The 19,353-nt window shown below is 47.3% G+C and overlaps 1 protein-coding gene across 1 annotated transcript; it reads left to right on the forward strand.

Moving 5' to 3' along the window:
• The first annotated feature begins 6,350 nt into the window (after window positions 1-6,350).
• On the forward strand, window positions 6,351-19,111 carry RCN1 (reticulocalbin 1). Its single transcript, NM_001320172.1, has 6 exons — window positions 6,351-6,662; window positions 11,040-11,233; window positions 12,256-12,434; window positions 14,155-14,215; window positions 16,921-17,120; window positions 18,248-19,111. The coding sequence occupies exons 1-6, from the start codon at window positions 6,409-6,411 to the stop codon at window positions 18,353-18,355; spliced, it is 996 nt and encodes a 331-aa protein (NP_001307101.1). The 5' UTR covers window positions 6,351-6,408; the 3' UTR covers window positions 18,356-19,111.
• The last annotated feature ends 242 nt before the right edge of the window (window positions 19,112-19,353 follow it).

The following is a 19,353-nucleotide window of genomic DNA, read 5'->3' on the forward strand; positions in this document are numbered from 1 at the left end:
ATATTGTTTGCCAAATATGTTACATATCTATATGTCATAGGCCTAACAATACAGTTGGACACATATTTTACATACACCTTTTAAAATCAGTTGTGAGAAGAAATATGCATTTATACTGTCTTTCATAATTATATTATTATCTTTACTGATGCTCATGTAGGGGTGTGTGTGTGTGTGTGTGTGTGTGTGTGTGCACGTGTGTATTTGAATTGTTGTCTTAAGTCATTTGCTTTTTGCCTGAAGAACTTCCTTTAATGTTTCTTGTAAGGTAACTCTATTAGCAATGAATTCTCTATTTTTACCTATCTGGGCATGCCTTTATTTCATTATCACTTTTGAGAGGCAGCTTTGCTGGATACAGGATTCCTGGTTGATTGGCTACAGGATATGGTTCCTCTCAGTGGCCATTTCTGTTGCCTATATTTTTTTCCCTGTATATGGGTCATATTTTCATATTTCTTTGAATGTTTTATAATTTTTAAATTAAAAAAAAATTTAGGGGCACCTGGGTGGCTCAGTTGGTTGGGTGTCCAACTTCAGCTCAGGTCATGATCTTGCGGTCTGTGAGTTCGAGCCCGCGTCGGGCTCTGTGCTGACAGCTCAGAGCCTGGAGCCTGCTTCAGATTCTGTGTCTCCCTCTCTCTCTGACCCTCCCCTGCTCATCATGCTCTCTCTCTCTATTTATATAAATAAATAAACATTAAAATTTTTTTAATTTTTTTTTTTATTTTAGAGAGAGAGAGAGTGCAAACAGGGGAGAGGGGCTGGAGGGTGGGGGGAGAGAGAGAATCCCAAGCAGACTCCATGCTCAACACAGAGCCCAATGCAGGGCTCGATCCCACCACCCTGGGATCGTGACCTGAGCCGAAATCAAGAGCCAGACACTCAACTGAATGAGCCACCCAGGCACCCCTGAATGTCTTGTAATTTTTTTTTTTTTGGAAAACTGGTTATTTTAGATAACGTACTGTCACAACTCCAGATACTCATCTTCCTCCTCTAGGTCTTCTTGTTGTTTGCTTGTTTATTTGCTTAGGAACTGGCTGGACTCTCTTAGAGAAGCCTCTTCCTCCACATTGTGAAGGCTGTGGCATTGCTCCTTTGGAAGTGCTGCCTTAGACATGCACACAGTCACTGTCACCCTGGAATGACAGTGGTTTAAAGAGAGCTCTCTTTGACTATTTCCTGGGTCTCAACCAAATTTAGACACCACTAATTGCCAGCTAATTGCTCTATAGTTTTAGACAATGTCCTGGGGCAAAGACAGCTCCCCAGTCTGATCCCATTAAACTCATAATCCTTGCCAAAGTTTTTTGGGATCAGTATTTGAGGTGGTTCTGACCCCAGGAGGCACCTAGCTGTCTCTTTTCTGGGTTCTCTCTGGTAAACTTGCTGGCTTGTGATTTCATGTGTGTTCTTGTTCCTAATTAGCATCCTTTCTTTTCAACTTAAAGAAGGCCCTTTACCATTTCTTATAAGGCCAGTTTACTGGTGAGCTCCTTTAGTTTTTGTTTGTCTGAAAAACACTGTATCTCTCCTTCACTTCTGAATGATAACTTTGCCAGGTAGAGTATTCTCATTTGGAAGTTTTTTTGGCTTTTTGTTTGTTTGTTTGTTTGTTTGTTATCCAGCACTCCCTTCTGGCCTGCTACTTTCCTGCTGGAAAATATGCTGATAATCTTATGAGGATTCCCCTGTAACATGTTGTTTTTATGTTGCTACTTTTAATATCCTCTTCTTGTCTGTAACTTTGGACATTTTGATTGTAATGTGTCTTAGTGTGGGTCTCTTTGGGTTCTTCTTATTTGGAATTCTCTGGGCTTCCTGGGTCTGGACATCTATGTCTTTCCCCAAGTTAGGGAAGCTTCAACCATTATTTCTTCAAATCAGATTTCTGCCCCTTTTTCTCTCTCTTCTCCTTCTGGGAGACCGATAATGAAAATGTTACTCTATTTGACATTGTTCCTAAAGTCTCTTAAGTGATCTCCACTCTTTTCTACTCTTTTTTCTTTCTTTGTTTTTGCTGCTCTGTTTGGATGAATTCCACTGCTCTGTCTTTGAGTTGACTGATTCTTTCTTCTACTTCATCTAGTCTGCTGTTGACCCCTCTAGTGTATATTTCAGTTCATCTATTGTATTCTTGAGCTTTGTGGCATCTGTTTGGTACTTTCTTACATTTTCCAGCTCTTTGTTGAAGTTCTCACTGTGATCACCCATTCTTCCCCCATTTGGTGAGCATCTTTATAACCATTACTTTGCATTCTTTATCAGAGATAAGTATAAATTCCTTATCTCCACTTCACTACAGCTTTTTCTGAGTTTTTAGTTTGTTCTTTCATTTGGAAACTATACTTCTGTTTTCTTCATTTTGCCAGATTCCCTGTGTTGGTTTCTATCTAGTAGATGAAACAGTCCCCTCTCCCAGTCTACACAAGGAGTAGCCTTGTGTAGGAGATGAACCTTGTCACTCAACCCTGCCTCAGCTCTTTGTTGTCTTTTAAACCTTTGTGTGTGTCCAGGGAGGCTATTATATATTTAACGGCTCCCAGTGGTTGAGGATGTACCAAGACTTGTCAGTGTCTCAAAGGGGGAGGATCTCAGCAGCTAGATTCAGACTTACTGGAAACCAAACCCTCAGGCAACAGCTTTTAAAAGTATGCAAATATAGGGGCACTGGGTGGCTCAGTCGGTTAAGCCTCTGACTTCAGCTCAGGTCATGGTCTCACGGTTTGTGAGTTTGAGCCCCACATCAGGCTTTGTGCTGACAGCTCAGAGCCTGGAGCCTGCTTCGGATTCTGTCTCCCTCTCTCTCTGCCCCTTCCCCGCTTGCATCCCCCCTCAAAAAAAAGTGAATAAACATTAAAAAACATTTTTTAAAAAGTGTGCAAATATATATAGTCCTGTGGGATCACCAGCATAAGCCCTACTGGCCACCAGAGCCAAGCAATGTAAATGTGTCCCCTGGCAACAGCCACCAAAATGGGGCACCGGACACGGGCACCCTCCAGGAAGACACTGGCACTTTGGATTGCAACAGAAGGTGAGACTAAAGATAGAGCCTACCCTCAGAGTTCTGTGGAAAGGATCACAGTTAGCACCTAGATGCCTGTTTAATTAGAACGTTGCCCCTAAAGTCTCAGTCTGATGATGATTAGCTAATGTGCCTCTTTCACAGAAAGACTGAGCTTCTGGGTCTGTTTCCTCTTGCTCTTTCTTCCCTGGGGTGTCAACTGGTTAAGAACTCTGTCTCCTTTGTTCATAGTCCTGTGGGACCCACTAGCATAAGTCCTGCTGGCCCCCAGAGCTAGGTGATGTAGAAGTGCCCCCCAGCAGTAGCCACAAAAATTGGTGCACCAGATAGGGCCTATGATGGTGACACCAATTATTATGGTTCCACGGGACAAGGGTTGCAAGCTCCCTGGTCTTCAGAGCCACGTGATCAAGAGAGTCCCAGGCCACAGCCACAAAACTCAGGGCACCACATGTGTGTAAAAGCTCCCTTCTGGGAGATTCTGGTGCTCTGGGATGCTTTCATATAGAGAGGTGAACCCCCTTCACTTAAAGTCTGGGTGCAACCAGCCATTCCTGAGCTGGACCCAGAAGCTGATGAGCCTGAGCCCTTGAGCCCTTGAAGAGCAGTTTCTCAGCTCACTCCCAGTCTTGTGGGTCTTGGGATGCTAGCCCCATTGGTTTTCAAAGTTAAATGTTTTGCAGGCTTGTCTCTCAAGTGTATGTTGTAAAACTTGGGATGCCTAATGTGGGGCTCACTGTGGGTGAGCTGTTTTCTTTTGTTGTTGTTGTTGTTGTTGTTGTTGTTTTTTACTTTAAATAAATTGAGTTTTTGAAATGGTAAAGAAAACCTAAACTCCAAATAAATAAGGTCTTTTAACAAGTAGCGGGGGATGGGAAGAATAGTTATTTTGACATTTTAGTTTCCATCAAAAGAAACAGAAAAAGTGTATGCCATCCCAGGGGAAATTATATAAGCTCTTCCGGGTTTACAGCAGTGCTGGAATTCTCTGGTGATTCTCACAGGAGCCAAGATTACCTCTGGAACAATCTAACTATTGGAAAGCACTAGTGTCTGGCAGAAAGCCAACTAGGATAGGGCAAAGGATGTGCTGTCCTCAATCCTGAGAGTCTGGATCAATCCCAGGGGCGCAGCCTGCCTGTGGCAAAGCTGTGAATAAGCAAAGCAAAGACTATCTCCAATCCCCACCCACTTTCCTATTCCCTTCCTAATCCTCCTCCTCTTGATCTTTCTGTGCCTCCTCCCACTCCTGTTTCTCCCCCCTACTCAATTCACATCCTGCTTGTGTGATGAGCACTGAAGGTACAAAGCCACCTACTCAGGGCCCTTGCATTTTAATAAGGAGCTCTTATACACCCAGAGTAACGTTTCTCTATTGCTAGAAATTCAAGCCTCTGTACCGGCAGTGGGAAATACATCTGGTCTCAAGCACCACACTTCCTGTTCCACGAAAAGTCAGCTCAGGTTTGGTGAGGCACCGAGGACTACATCCCTGCATCTCACTGCGGGCAGATGGGGATGTACAGCATCACCAGGATAATACCTCAAACTCCTCTGCTCTGTGCCCGCTCACACAGAACCTTGTTCTCCCCTCATATATCCACACCCCTGCTGTCTGGCTTAACCCACCTACCTTCAGTCTCTGTTTAGATGTCCCTTTCTCTAGGAGGCTTTCCCCAGTGGATCCCCAAATCTGGGTTCTGTCCCTCTGATGTACCCCCATAATACTGAATGCCTTCCCCCGCAGCACTTATCACACTGATTTGCTACTTGGTAAACCAGTACCCATCACAGCCCTGACATTTAACAGGTGCTTAATTTATTGAATGAATGAATGAATGAATGATCTATTCACAAACCCTGTAGCTGCAGAGACCATGAAGGTCTTATCCTGCATCGTACCCTCATCACCCAGGCCAGTAATTAGGCCATGATGGGCATACAATAATTATTCATTAATTGATTGAAAGAAGTCCTCATAAAAAAGGTACTTGGATCTATGCCAATAATGTCCTGGCATCCTTCTTACAAGAGCAAGAGGCACAGCCCAGTGACCTTTTCTAGACTATCAGGATGGGGAGACAGAACAAGATAAAGGAAATGCTCCAGGAGTACCTCTGTCCAGGGGGCTCCTCTCTTCGACCACAGGCTTAATTTTCTAGGGATGCTGAACCTGAGGCACAAGAGTAGGCCTTCAGACAATCCATGAACATCCTGAAACTTTAATCAAACATTCATGTCAGTAATTATATGCACATTTTCCTGGAAGGAGGCCCTTGGTTTTCAATGAGTCTCAAAAGGCTATGACACAGAGTCATTGCTCTAGACCTGTACCATCCAGTATGACAACCACTGGCCACATGTAGCTATTTAAGTTTGAACATAAATTAAAATTTCAAAACCTTAGTTACACTAGGTACATATCAAGTGTCTTAATACCCACTATTGGACAGCCCAGAGACAGAACATTTTTATGGCTGCAGAAAGTTCTACAGAACTTCTCTATATTGGTAGCACTGCCCAGCATTCAATGTATAGGCAAGATTTGTTTGAATTGCGCAGTGTTTTTGTAAAATGAGTTACCGTGGTTTAGAAATGGAAACATGGACCTCGAAATCCTGATTTGGCGGGGGAGGTAACAGGACTATCTGCCAGGTTGGGGCCTGCACTCCTGGCAGCAGGCATATACAGGACCGCTCAGTTTAGCTGGCCCCTCGTCATATCTACTTGTTGGGCCCTCCCCAACATTTGGGTTTGCGCCCTTGTTTCTAGTGGACCTCAGCCACCCAGGTTTCTTTCCAGCCTCTTGTGTTTGTACCAGACTCCAAGTTTGGGTAAGTGGGGATGAATTTGGTTTAAGAGCGCATCTTGGGGTTGAGGTCTAGGGCTGGGGTTCAGGCGCCCAGCTGGAAGTTGGGGAGCGGCAGCGCCTCGTTCCTTTCAATTCTCCATAACTGGAAGAAGAGAAAGGGAATTTTATCCTGAACATCTGTTGCTTGACAAAGAACTTCCCCGTCTTCCTAGGAGCCCGGAGTCCCCAGCCCAGTACGCCTGGGCCCGCCCCTCGCGACGAGATCGCGGGGAGGGGCCGAGGAGAAACCCGAGCCCCGCGCCCACCGCCCGGGCTGGCGACGTGGCTCGGCCTCCCCGGCCTCCCCCCCTCCCCGCAGCCTGGCGGCCAATGGGCGCGTTAGCCGGGCTGCCCGAAGCTTCCCTGCCCGCGGCCCGGGGCGCGCCCCTTCGCTCTGGCGCGGGGCGGGCCCGTCCCCTCCCCCGCCGCTGCCGCCGCCGCCGCCGCGCTGGGAGCCCCCACTCCCCAGTCGCCGTCCTCGTCGCTCGCTCCGTGCCTCCCCGCGGGCCGCTCTCCCGTTCTGACGATGGCGCGTGGCGGCCGTGACCGCCTCCTGGGGCTCGCCCTGGGGCTGCTGCTGGCGCTGGCGCTGGCGCCCGGGGCGCTGCGGGCCAAACCCACGGTGCGCAAGGAGCGCGTGGTGCGGCCCGACTCGGAGCTGGGCGAGCGGCCGGCCGAGGACAACCAGAGCTTCCAGTACGACCACGAGGCCTTCCTGGGCAAAGAGGACTCCAAGACCTTCGACCAGCTCACCTCGGAGGAGAGCAAGGAGAGGCTGGGGTGAGGCCGCGGTCCGGGCCGCGCTGGGGGGCGTCGCAGGTGCCCGCGGGGACACCCCGGCGGGAGCCACGCGGGACGCGCGCCGCAAAGCAAAGCGAAAGCGAAATCGGGCGCGCGGTCGGAGGGCGGGGTCCGGCGGGTGCTGCGGCGGCCGGGCTCGCGCTGAATTGCCCGCGGGCCGGGGACCAAAGCGTGGGGACAGCCGCCGCGCCCGGGCCGGGGTGGCTTCCCGCGGGGAGGCAGGAACGTGGCAGCGGCAGCGGGAGCCAGGGCGGCGAGGGCCCGCCCCCTCCCCTCGGTTGCATCAGAAGGGAGGGGAGAGTGGGTACAAAAGAAGAGTTTGTGCACAGTGGCCTTTTAGTGACATGAGTTCTTCCCCACCTTCCCAGTTTCCCTCTTCTCCCCCAATTCCCGGGGTGGAGGTTTTGTGACACTGCTAAGAAGGTCTGCAGGATGAACACAAATGGATCAAAGCTGAAGGAGCAGATGAAGGAGAGGGTAGATTCCTGGCGGGTGTTCTTGGGCCGCGGCAGGGGTGTTCTTGCCTTCTGCCTAATAGTAGAGATAGCAGAAGCAGGGATATACAAACCTTGGTGAGAAGATAGGGACATTAGGGGATAGGGAGTGGGAAGTGGGAATGGAAACCGGTCCCCCAGTTTCTCTTTCCAGCAGATGTCTGCGGAGGCACCCAGTCCTTTGGCAACTGAGGGCAAAAAGCTGGAGGGTGTGGTGGCAGATTGTGAATTTCACAGTTGAAGGCAGTTGAATCAGGAACCAAACCTGGAAAACAAAACTTAGGTACATCTCAGTGCACCCTCTCCGGGTCCCCTGGGGACACACTTGGTCATTGTGCAGAGGTATCTGGGAACCCTTCCATAGAGGAATCAGCAGCCATTGCCTGGTCCCAAGTGGAGGCTGGGCGGGGGAGGGTCCCAGTAGCCCTGCCTACTGGGCACCAGGCCTCCTGGAACCTGCTTCCTGGGAGTGGAGGATCTTTCTGTCCTGATACATGAAAAAGAACAGCCATCCCTGTGCTGAAGGGGGCCACCAAAGGCCAATGTGGTTGGTTAAGATATGAGGCTAAATTATACCTATTGTGTGGGTGCACCATCTGCCCGCCCTGATAAAAAGATCTTTGGACTTCAAAGTCACCTCCAAACAATCACCTTTTATTTTGCCGAGAAGTACTTTTCTCTTCTTGTTCAGGACTTCACAATGGGGGCCATTGATGAGTTCAATCTATTGTATTAGCTTTGAAGCACTTGGAAACTGATTTATTCTGGGACCCTGAGAGGCAGCACTGTCACCTACGAGGAGGAGGGGAGGTTTTGGGATTTGGAGTAGGGAACTCTACAGTTTGCAGTCCTAACAGCTTCCAGTTTAATGCCTTTACCATGACCATAAGCCTAGTGGTAAGAGCTAGTGCTGGTGAAGTTGCTCTGCATTTGGCCCTGGTAGGGACACCTTAACTTTGTTCATGTATTCATGCAACAAACATTTCCATGGCTATTGTGTGCCAGGCACCGTGTTAGATGCTTGGCAGATACAAAGATAAAATCTTATGCTCTAGGCCTCAAAGTACTTATAATTAAAAGTAGAGGAGGGGAGCCTGGGTGGCTCAGTCGGTTAAGCAGCCGACTTGGGCTCAGGTCATGATCTCGCGCTTCGTGAGTTTCAGCCCCGCGTCGGGCTCTGTGCTGACAGCTCGGAGCCTGGAGCCTGCTTCGGACTCTGTCTCCCTCTCTCTCTGCCCCTCCCCCGCTCACGCTCTGTCTCTTTCCTTCAAAAATAAACATTAAAAAAAATTTTTTTTAATAAATAAATAAAAGTAGAGGAGAGAAACACAAGCAGACACTAATGTGTAATTGCTATGATGGCGGCAGGTAAAAACCACAGTGACCACACTCGGGAAAAGGAGCCCCTAGGGCTTCAGGTTGGAGAGCCGGGTTTAGGGGTTTGGGGACGTCACCTGATCAGAGATTGCGGGATGGCTCAGAGGTCGCCAGGTGCACAAGCAGAGGAAGGCATTCCTGAAAACAGCCTGCTTATAAAAGTTTTGAAACCTGTCCTGGGGGATGAAGGCTGTTGGGACAGTAAAGGGACAGGGCAGAAGTGGGAGGTGGGAGGGGCCCTAAGAGCAGAGCAGGAAGGATCTCTTTGAGGTAGAGATTAGGTGTTATCCTGTACGTAATCAAAATGTCACCATCCCAAAAACTTGTTAGTAATGTCAGACAGGCAGGAGGACAGAGAACATAACTGAGGCACAGATGGAGAGACCAGGGGCAGGGGAGTGGCCACGAGTGCCTTAACCAGGCACAGCTAGTCCCGAGGGCAGGAGACTGTGAATCCAGGCACGTGGGAAGGAGAACAGTCAGTGCTTGCTCTGGACTTAACGTGGGGTGGGGAAGTGGTCTCTGGGGGGACATCTGGTCTCTGGCCTGAGCTACCAGGGAGGCAGTGGACAGACACTCACCTGTAAGGTAAATCCAGGCTAGAAGGTGGGTGGAAGGTTGGGACGTAATGGAACGTGAAAAGCCACCTTTCTGCCCACAGCTCCTGGTGCAGCAGTCCCCTCTGCCCCCCCCCCCCCGCGCCCCCAGGCTTGGGCTGGATCCAGGCAGTCACCACCTGACCTTAGATTCTGAAAATGTGACAGTTCTAGGGCTTCTGGAGACTTGCAGAGCGGAGGCCCACAGGCCACACGCAGTCACAAACATGCTATGAGTTCTTAGAAAAAATGTAAATTACTTGCCCACATTTAAACTGAGCGATTTCACATACAGACACTGATTTCTGGTTTCTCTTGACACCGTGGACTTCTATTCCCATGTGGCATTTATCGTCTGGAGCAGAGATGGGCATCTCCAGGTTGCCCGAGGCTCCACCTGGAGTCTTGGCTCACTTCTGTTACTTCTGTTACCTGCTGGGTGTTCGCTGAGTTCTCCATCCACCTGTGATCTAGATTGCGGCCCTTAGTGAGGCTGGGCACACATTCTCTCCTGTATTCCCCACAACATCCCTTGTAAAGCAGGTGTTCCAATTTATAGTCAGGCAAACTGAGATCCAGAAAGGCTGTGAATCCCTAGAAGGAAGCCTGAGGACACTTGAGGCTTAGTCTGTTAGCTCTGGGACCTGTTAAGATGGCAAATGAGGGGACACAGGAAAGCTGTTCGTAGCACTCACACTTTCCTGAGAAAGGGAAACGGGCTCCCCAGATTCAGGTAGGAGACAGTAACTTTATACGTACTAATAAATTCCTTCCCCATTTCTAATTAATGAAAGAGTGTCAGTTAGAACTTCTGTTGACAGTAAGAAAGTTTTCCCGCTGAGTTGATAGACTGCAGCTCTAAGCAAAGAAATAAATCCCTAAGTATCCTGGCTGACCATATCCCAGGTAAATCGACTACTGGAACTTTCTTGAGCATTGGAAATGGCTTGTGGGTGTCCTTGAAGTTCCCCACAGGGACTGCATCTCTAGCTTGGGACCCTCTGGCCTAGAGATGGACACTGGTGAGTTCCCGGCCTGAAGTTTACTTTGGACCAGGGTTTGGGGGTACCTCAGTAGAGTCCAGCGGGCAGTTGCTGGACCCCGGGCTAGCTGTGGAGCAGGAGACCCCCCCTGGACATAGGCATCTTCACCCAAAGGGCAGGGTGTAGGCTCCTGTAGCTGGCTCAGCTGGTCAGGCTTCTTGAATAGTTTTCATGATGTGAAGGCTCTTTCATCCCTGACGTTTTATGCTTTGGCCAACAAGATCTGGTCTTCTAAGTGTCGAGTATGAGTCCAAAGTGGTGATATTTTAAAAAAGAAGAAGAAGAAGAAAAAGAAAAGAACTCACTTATCTTCTGGTTTACCTAGAATTTTCCTTTTTTTCAAATTTTATTTTATTTTATTTTATTTTGCATTAGACCTAGTGCCAGAAGACATGGGTTCTTACCCTGTCATACTAAATACTAGCTGTGTGATCTTGGAAAAGTCGTCTCATTTCTCTCAGCCTCTGTTTCCATCACTGTAACACAAGGGAGTTGGACTGCATCTGGAGAAGACTGTTGGGTTTCATCTCACAATCAACTCTGATCGATTGGTGGTGTCCACCTGCACAGTGCTGTGTTGAGAAGGATTCAGAGGCACGCCTGGGTTTATCAGGACAGAGGGCGTGGTCCGCTGGTAGTATCTGCCATTGGCAATGAGGGGAGGACGCATATTACCCTCAGAAAAGATGAACTTTAAGATCCTTTCCAGCACAATTGGATCATTGCTTTTATTTCACTTGCTTATGCATTTTAGATTCTGTGGTGTTTGATCTTTTTCTGGATCAGGATCACACAAGCCTTGATAATAGCCTTGTGGGTTGTTTTTTTTTTTTTTTTAAACTACAGGAAGATTGTTGACCGAATTGACAATGATGGGGATGGCTTTGTTACTACTGAGGAGCTGAAAACTTGGATCAAGCGAGTGCAGAGAAGATACATCTACGATAATGTCGCTAAAGTCTGGAAGGATTATGATCGGGACAAAGATGATAAAATTTCCTGGGAAGAATACAAACAAGCCACCTATGGTTACTACCTAGGTAAGAGGTGCTGCCTGAGCATTTGCACAGCTGGGGCCCATATAACAAGCTCCTTGCGGGAGCCTCTCCTCTCTCAACACATCTACTGCCTCCGGGAGATGTCACAACCCCCTAAGTAGAGCCTGCTTGTATAACATCCTCCTCTGCTTACTAAGAATGTACAGAGATCCTTACCCTGAGTGAAGCTGTGGGTGGTGAGTAGCGGGAGGGGTCCCGGGTCCAATAAAAAGTGACTTAGGTTGCTGCCCAATCTGAGCTTACAATCTCAGAGGTACAAAGAACAAAGAGAACAGAGCAGAGATGAAGTGTGCCTGTGCTACAGTCTCAAAATGCTGCCAAGTTTCAGACAGCAAGGACCGAGTGAGCTGAAGCAGTCAGGGAAGTTTTCCTGGTGGAGGGTGGTCTGGGAGCTGGGCCTTGAAAAATGGATATATATTTGGAGAGATAGAGGCAAGTGGGGAAGGTGGGTCCATTGGAGGAGCAAAGGTGCAGCAGTGAATTCAGCAGTGGGTAGGGTTTGGATGTAAGACATGCTTGTTTGTGAAGGTAGAGGAATGTGTGCAAAGCGTAGAGTGCAGCCCCACTGGGTACGTGGTAGAGAGAGCTAGGAGATAAGTCTGAGGAGAGCTGGTGGAGCACACACTCGTGGTTACATTAAGGGAGATTATGAAGGCCAGACAGAAACGTCTAGATAGAATGTTGCAGGTACTAGGGAGCCTGTGCGTGTTCTAGGTCAAAGAATGATATTATGAAAGCAGAGTTCTGCGAAGAAAAGTAGGACATTAGTATGGCCTCAAGCCAGCACTCCTAACCACTTGCTATAATGCCCCCAATAAGCCGTTGGGGCCTGGATTATAGGAGGGATGAAGGGACAGATGCTAAAGGTAAAATGCTTCAAAGAACTCAATTGGTCAGGACCTTTTTTGTCCTGTGTGTACCATTTGGGCATGAAGGATGACTGATCTGGAAGGAAATGCTTTCCTTAGCAGCCCAGTTTAAATGTTTCTGCACACATCTTGCAGGAAACCCTGAAGAGTTTCAAGATCCTTTAGATCATAACACCTTTAAAAAGATGCTGCCACGTGATGAGAGAAGGTTCAAGGCTGCAGACCTCGATGGTGACCAGATAGCCACTCGGGAGGAGTTCACCGCCTTTTTGCACCCTGAGGAGTTTGAGCATATGAAGGAAATTGTGGTTTTGGTAAGATAAAGAGCCCGGACTGGGAAAAGACCAGAGCGAAATCTGAACCAAAGTCTTGTCCCTTCTTCTAAAGAAAGAGCATTCTTCATTCAACCTGCGGGGAATTGGAGAAGAACTCTGAAGTAGAATACAATGGAATACTTGTCTACCACTGTGAGTCAGGGCAGGCTAGCTGCTGTAACAAACAGCCCCAATCCTAGCCATGTAAAACAGAGCTTATTTTTGCTTATACCAAGTCCAGTGCAGATGGCCTGAGTCAGGTGGGTCTTCCGGGCACTTCTCCAAGTACTTTCAGGCTGCTTACATCTTACACTATGCCATCTTGTGGCTTCAAGGTCATCCTGGCAACAACCAGCTGGGAGACAAAGGAAAAGATAGGGAATGAGGAGAAGGCAACAGTCTACCCTTACTGTTCTGGCCAGGAAAGGAATCATCTTCCCTTTTACCTTCCACGGACTGCTTCTAGATATGACAAGGCAGGGAAATACAGATGTGTGCCCGAAAAGAGCAGAAGGGTTTTGTGAGCAACAAGCTAGTCTCTGTCCATTTTGCATCCTTGAAGGAACTGGGAAAAGACTCTGAAATGGAATGCGTGATTGTTAAGACATATAGAAACTTAAAATAAAACTGTAGCTGGAAGGACACTCCTCTTCGGGTTGGGTCTTTGGAGGATGAATGAGTCTGACCCTAGGCTTTGAGAGATGCTTATAAGGCCTCTGAGTGTAGTTGCTTTCCATAGTGGCTGGCAGGGTCCCAAATGTCTTCATTTGCCATGACAGTAAAATAAATGCCATCATCTCTTTCCTGGGCAGATATGCCAGGCCAGTTCTGACTGCTTTGATGCTGGGGAACAAGTGGCTAAAGTTTTTGTTCATAATCAGCTCTGGACTATATTTTAGTTTTCCAGCTGGTAGATGGGATCCACTCTTGCTTTATTCTTCCTTCTCATGACCACCAAGACACTAAGGACTGGGCAGTGGCTCTAAGAAACATTTCTTTTTACCACCCAACATCCATTTAGCCACACCTAACTTGCCAGAGGCAGATGAAGATTAGGGAATTGTCCACAAGAAGATTATGTGCCTCTGGATTGACGCTCTGCTCTTGGGTGGCTATTTTCTTTAACCCAGGATATGCCTGTGAGTTGCTGTGACAATGGACAGTAAATTCATTTAATTACTCACCCTAGCAATAAACCTAATTAAGAAGTCTAATGGACTAAACATAGAACATATACATTCAAAAGTCAGATACACTTTTATTTTTTAGTTGCTCACTGTTTCGTATTTTTATGACACCAACCCAGCCTTCATAGTCCAGTTAGCACTGGAATCTATTTTTTTGTGATTGTCTAGGCTGGTGGTTCCCGAGCTGGGTTCCTCACAGGTACCGCCGAGGGATGATTTGGCTGGATGATGGAGATAGTTGGCTTGGCATGGCTTCTTGATAAAATCAGAGTCCCTCTGGGCTTATACATACATTTTCATGTGAAGAGAGTGTTGTGCTGTTACAATTATGGGATGGGGGAGGAGGAACCGAAGCCACTGCCTATTGTTTTACAGATAAGAAACTTAACACCTGGGGAGGAAAAGAGATGAGCCAAAAGTTTCCAAGCATTTTCGGCCAGAAAAGCCAGAGAAAGGAGGACAGTAGGTAGAATTCTCAGACTTACGTAGAGCACATAGCCATCTTGCATTCTCTGTTCCCCTCTGCTTCCTAGGAAACTCTGGAGGACATCGACAAGAATGGGGATGGGTTTCTGGATCAGGACGAGTATATTGGTGAGTGTGGCCTGGGGTCTTGTTCTTCTGTCCCAACTGGGCAACATTCTTCCACCTACATGTCTAGCTGCTTTGGTCAGACGTCTCTTTTAGCAACAGCTGCAAGCCTGAAGTTGCCATTGTTGTGCCTTCCCACTGGGGAGGGCCTTGTCATACCAGTCCCTAGTGGTACAATCTCAGGGAGGCATTTATGAGACTTCACACAGCGGCCAAGAGCGGGCCCACGGCTCTGAGAGGTGCCCTCCTCCACACTGTGTAGTTTTACCTTTGCAGAGTGAACGTGGGGATCCGACAGATTTACAGTTAGGCTAGAGCAGACTGACCCTGAAGGACCCTGAAGTCACACTGTGGGTCAGTCTGTGGGATCTAAAAGCACTAAGTAGATGGAGCTGTGTTGAACACCCAGGCATCTGCAGAAAGGTGCCCCTTCTTAAAGAGGTACATCCTTTTACGGAGCGCACGGTTGCCCCTTGATTAGCCATTGTGTGCCTCTGGGTTTTGATCCTTTGATTGGGAGTACCAAACCTAGCATTTTGTTCTGATGGGCTCCCCTTCAAGCATCAGGAAGTGTGTTGTCAGGGGCCCAAGCACTGGTGGAGTGGGGCTCTGATTAATGCCCCCGGGTCAGAAGTCACCTGGCTGGCTAGAGCCCTCCCGAGCAGCCTGTAGGTCTCCAGGCATAAAGGACTGGGGCAGGCAACATGGCAGCTTCCACTCGACCCTTGTCACTGCCACTTCAGGGCTCTGCTACTTGGTTCCAACAGCAGACTGCCTTGTGGTGGTGGCTCTTCTCCCGAGTGTCAATAAAGTAAAGGCTGGAAAATCATTTGAGGGATGGGATGCATATCATTTTTGTACTCCTATTTAATAGAGGCAGTTAATTATCTTTCAGCATAAAGCAGGAGCCCGAGTCACCATCAGTCTCTAGTCTGTGGTTGTATCACTTTGCCACCCCAGGCACAGGAACAAGTGCCTTCGGTAATGGAGAGCAAAGTTTCTTCTAATCATTAGAAATTATATCTGATCTGCAGGACCGAACGCCGTTCTTCGTCGGCCTGTGGTAACAGACAGGTGGCTCTCACTACAGTAATTAAAGTGATCTCGGTGGCTCTACCTTTGTGGGATGACACATGCTGACAGGCTACTCGTCCGTGCAAGCCGCAGAGCCGTCCTCCGGCCCGGTGCATGCGCGAGGGACAGTTCAGAGCTGCGGACGCCTCACCTTGACAGTGGTGATGGAATTAGACAGAAAAGGCTGACGGATTGAAACAAGCAATGTAGCACTTTTGATTAAAAGTGTGTGCTCTTCCTGGCCCTCCTGAACTCTGCATTGAAACGGTGCAAAGTCAGGGGCAAAACTCCCAGTGGCTTTGCCTAAAAGAAACATTCCATTCTTCACACTGGGCAGGGAGGGAGGTGGGGGGCATTGTGCTGGAAAATCCAGTTCTGAGCAGCTCGCAGTCAGAGAGGCCTGACGTGTGGACTTGTCCTGCAAGTGACTTCACTGATGGAGAAGCCTTCTTTTCAGGTGGGAGGGAGTGGAAAACCGGTGGTGATGTGGTGCACTGGGAACAACAGCCCTGCACTTGGGAGCCCTGGCTTCTCCACTTACTAGCTGTGTGACCCAGTGGGAGTCACGTAATCATGAGAAGCCTCAGCTTCCTCATCCGTAAAATGGGAATACCTAGCACCCAGGCTTGTAGGATTAGACGATGCCCAAGTTAGCTAATAAATGTGACAGCTCTTTCTCAAAAACAGTCTGCAGATTTCCAGTGTGGGTCCAACGTGTGCTGAAACAAGAGTCTTCCTTCTCTTTTCCCTTGATTCACTACCTGCTCTCTCTACCTCCTGACATTTCCAACTTGGGTTTCCATTAAAGAGAAAACTGCCCACAGAGTAGCTGTGTTGTCCAAGAAGATCTAGTGACTTAGCAAACAATGCATATGAACATTGCCTTCTTTTTTCTTTCCCTGCCATTTTGTATAATAAGGATAATAATCCATCGTATATAATTGTTATAAGGGTGAAATAAAATGATCTATGCAAAAGCCCCTTGGGAATGATGTCAGCAACGATAGGAGTAAGCGGTAAAGGCCATGGGTTGGAAGCAGAGTGCTCCTGCTCCTACATTGTCTTGAGCTCATGCTAGCTGTGGGTCCTTGGAGTAAGGCTGTGCCTCAGTGTTTTCATCTATAAAGTGGGAATAATAACAATACCTACTTCATAAGATTGTTAAGAAAATTAAATGAAAAAAGTGTATGTAAAATATTTTTTATATAATACCTGGACTGTAGAAAGTGCTTGATGTTGGTTCTTATTGGTTTTTCACTTAGATAGTGCCAATTTGGGTTGTAGAGTGTATTTATAGAGAGTATCCTATGTAATCTTCATAATAACTGTGGTTTTTAAATACTACCTCCATGTTATAGACAATTTAGGACTCAGTCACTGAATTAAGTAACTTAATCCCAGTCACTGAACTCACTGGATTCATCTTCTGATTCCTAAACTCAGTTCTTTCTATTCTGCCAAGCAGCTTTCATAGTGGATAAATCATTCTGTCATTATCCCCAAGAAACTGCCCACGAGACTTCTGGGTTAGGTCTCTTGATTGGTCATCATCCTTCCAAAAACTCAGGAGGTCAGGTTTTCCTTGACTTACCTTCCCACTTGTCCTCCTAACTAAGAACAACCTTCCCTTCTAGCGGATATGTTTTCCCACGAGGAGAACGGCCCTGAGCCTGACTGGGTTGTGTCAGAACGGGAGCAGTTTAATGAGTTCCGGGATCTGAACAAGGATGGGAAGTTGGACAAAGATGAGATTCGCCACTGGATCCTCCCTCAGGACTATGACCATGCTCAGGCCGAGGCCAGGCACCTGGTGTATGAGTCAGACAAAAACAAGGTATTTCACGTTGTTCTGGAATCGTTCCTTGAAGGGAGACAGTTTACATAAGATTGGTTCTGTTTGCTTCTTTAGTGATAGCATTTGGCCCGTGGCCCATGCAGCGGTGTCATTCTTGACCTACATTACAGACTTGTAAACTTTAGCCAGACCTTGATTTTTAAAAAATTTTTTTTAATGTTTATTTATTTTTGAGAGAGAGAGAGAGAGAGAGTGAGTGGGGGAGGAGCAGAGAGAGAGGGAGACACAGAATCCAAAGCAGACTCCAGGCTCCAAGCTGTCAGCACAGAGCCGGACGCAGGGCTCAAACTAAGGAACTGTGAGATCAGTGACCTGAGCCAAAGTCAGACGCTTAACTGACTGAGCCACCCAGGCGCCCCTAGCCAAGACCTTGGTAACCCACGGTGAACTCAATTGGCCCAGACATTCCTGGATAGTCTGCTATGGACCACACACTTAATTCACTGCCATCTCCTAGGACTGCAGAACCAGTAACTTTGTTTGCTGTGGGCAGGGCAGGGATTTAAGAGATATACCCTGAGTTGCCCTAGGACAGGTTTGTTCATTCAGCCAGTCACTCAGCAGATAATTTATCAAACATCTGTCATTTATCAGACGCAAGGATGCCATCCCATTACATCCCAGGCATCTTCAAGCATGCGCTTACTGCTGGCTCTGATGCCCAGCACTTCAATACCTGTTGATAAATATCCAAGTAAACAAACAAGATTTAGAAAGAAGTCCTGTGTCTTCCAGTTGGATCACTGTTGCAAGTTCTTGGGACGCAGTAGAGTTTTGCAGTCAGGCTATAAAAGGGGAATGGAATTCTTTGCGGCCTGTTTGGGGAATGTCAGCACTGTGTGTAGACATAACTGGGTTCTAGCTTCTGAATTCCTCGAGGACTTGCCTGATGTATTTTAGCACAGCTTTTAAGCCAGGGGGCTGTTCCGATTTAGTTTTTGCAGGGCAGTGTGACGGTGACTGCTGGAGGTAACTAGCAGCTTCTTCATTATGACCTGTAATATTTTAGATGTTGAAAACCCATGAAATAACATGAGCTTCATGCTGAACTATTACTCAGAGTTACCAGAGCTGCTGTGACAGAGGTCTTTTCCTCTCTCTTGCAGGATGAAAAGCTAACTAAAGAGGAGATATTAGACAACTGGAACATGTTTGTTGGAAGCCAAGCTACCAATTATGGGGAAGATCTCACAAAAAATCATGATGAACTTTGATACATACAGCAGACTATGGGAGGCTTTCTTTTCATGTCTGGGATGGTTGCTACAGTTGTCTCATTTACAAAAAAAGCAAATTTATAACCTCAGATTGGGGTTAAAATTGTTTTTCACTCAGTATTTACTGGAAAATAATTATTGCTATTCTTTCAGTGAGACTTCTCTCCAAACACATTAAAACCTGGGTAAATTGCTATGGGGATACTTGCTAAAACATGATTTTTTAGCTTTTTCCATTAAACGTAGACTAAAGGGGAAGAAAATTTGAAAGAGCCCCTATATTCAGAAGTTGGGTGGGTTAGGGGCAATATATGAAGCGACTGCTATGTTATTTTAACCGCACGTTTTTTGCATTTGCCACTGTTGAACGGCTGATGAGAGAAAGTTCTGATGAAACTACAGTGGTGTCCTGTGTAGGCTTATTTCAGAGCACGTCTAATATTCCAGATTCTTTCTTCTTGACTTTGTACTCTGAGCTGTCACTGTAAATGGTATATAAAACCTCCGTGCATTTTTCTGCACGGACCTGCTAATGTGCACAACAAATCCCTATCTTTGTGCTTTTTGTTTTTACATTAAGAAGCAATCAAGAAAGATAATGTGAAAAAGAAAGGAATTTTAGAGGTAGGGAAAACATGAATGCCAGGCATTCAAAGAGCTATAGGAAAATGATAAACACTTTATTTTACTTGAGAACATTTTCTTGACATGTAAATGAGGTAGGTCTGATCTTTGAAAAATGAATAGAAATACCATCCATTTCCTCACTGATCACCAGTAGGAATGAGGCTGTGGGGTCCTGGGGAAGCGCAGCGTGCGGAGCTCGAGCTCTGGAACCCGCGCCGTCTGGTCCCCGTGAAGCTGCGACCCTTGGATCTGCCCCCCGGGACTATACACCGTGGAATGAGGACACGATGATGTTCCAGGCCATTGGCTGAACTGGTAGAAACAACTTTTACAGGTTGACATTTCACCTTGTAAGTAGCAAGTGAACA

Source organism: Panthera tigris, chromosome D1 (genome assembly GCF_018350195.1).
Source record: "Panthera tigris isolate Pti1 chromosome D1, P.tigris_Pti1_mat1.1, whole genome shotgun sequence".
Taxonomy (NCBI): Eukaryota; Metazoa; Chordata; class Mammalia; order Carnivora; family Felidae; genus Panthera; species Panthera tigris.

Bases quoted from the DNA above. Each gene is read 5' to 3' on its own strand.
- RCN1 (NM_001320172.1), top strand. From the start codon at position 6,409: ATGGCGCGTGGCGGCCGTGACCGCCTCCTGGGGCTCGCCCTGGGGCTG. The intron at 11,234-12,255 runs GTAAGAGGTGCT...CACATCTTGCAG, and splicing joins CACCTATGGTTACTACCTAG to GAAACCCTGAAGAGTTTCAA. The intron at 14,216-16,920 runs GTGAGTGTGGCC...CTTCCCTTCTAG, and splicing joins GGATCAGGACGAGTATATTG to CGGATATGTTTTCCCACGAG.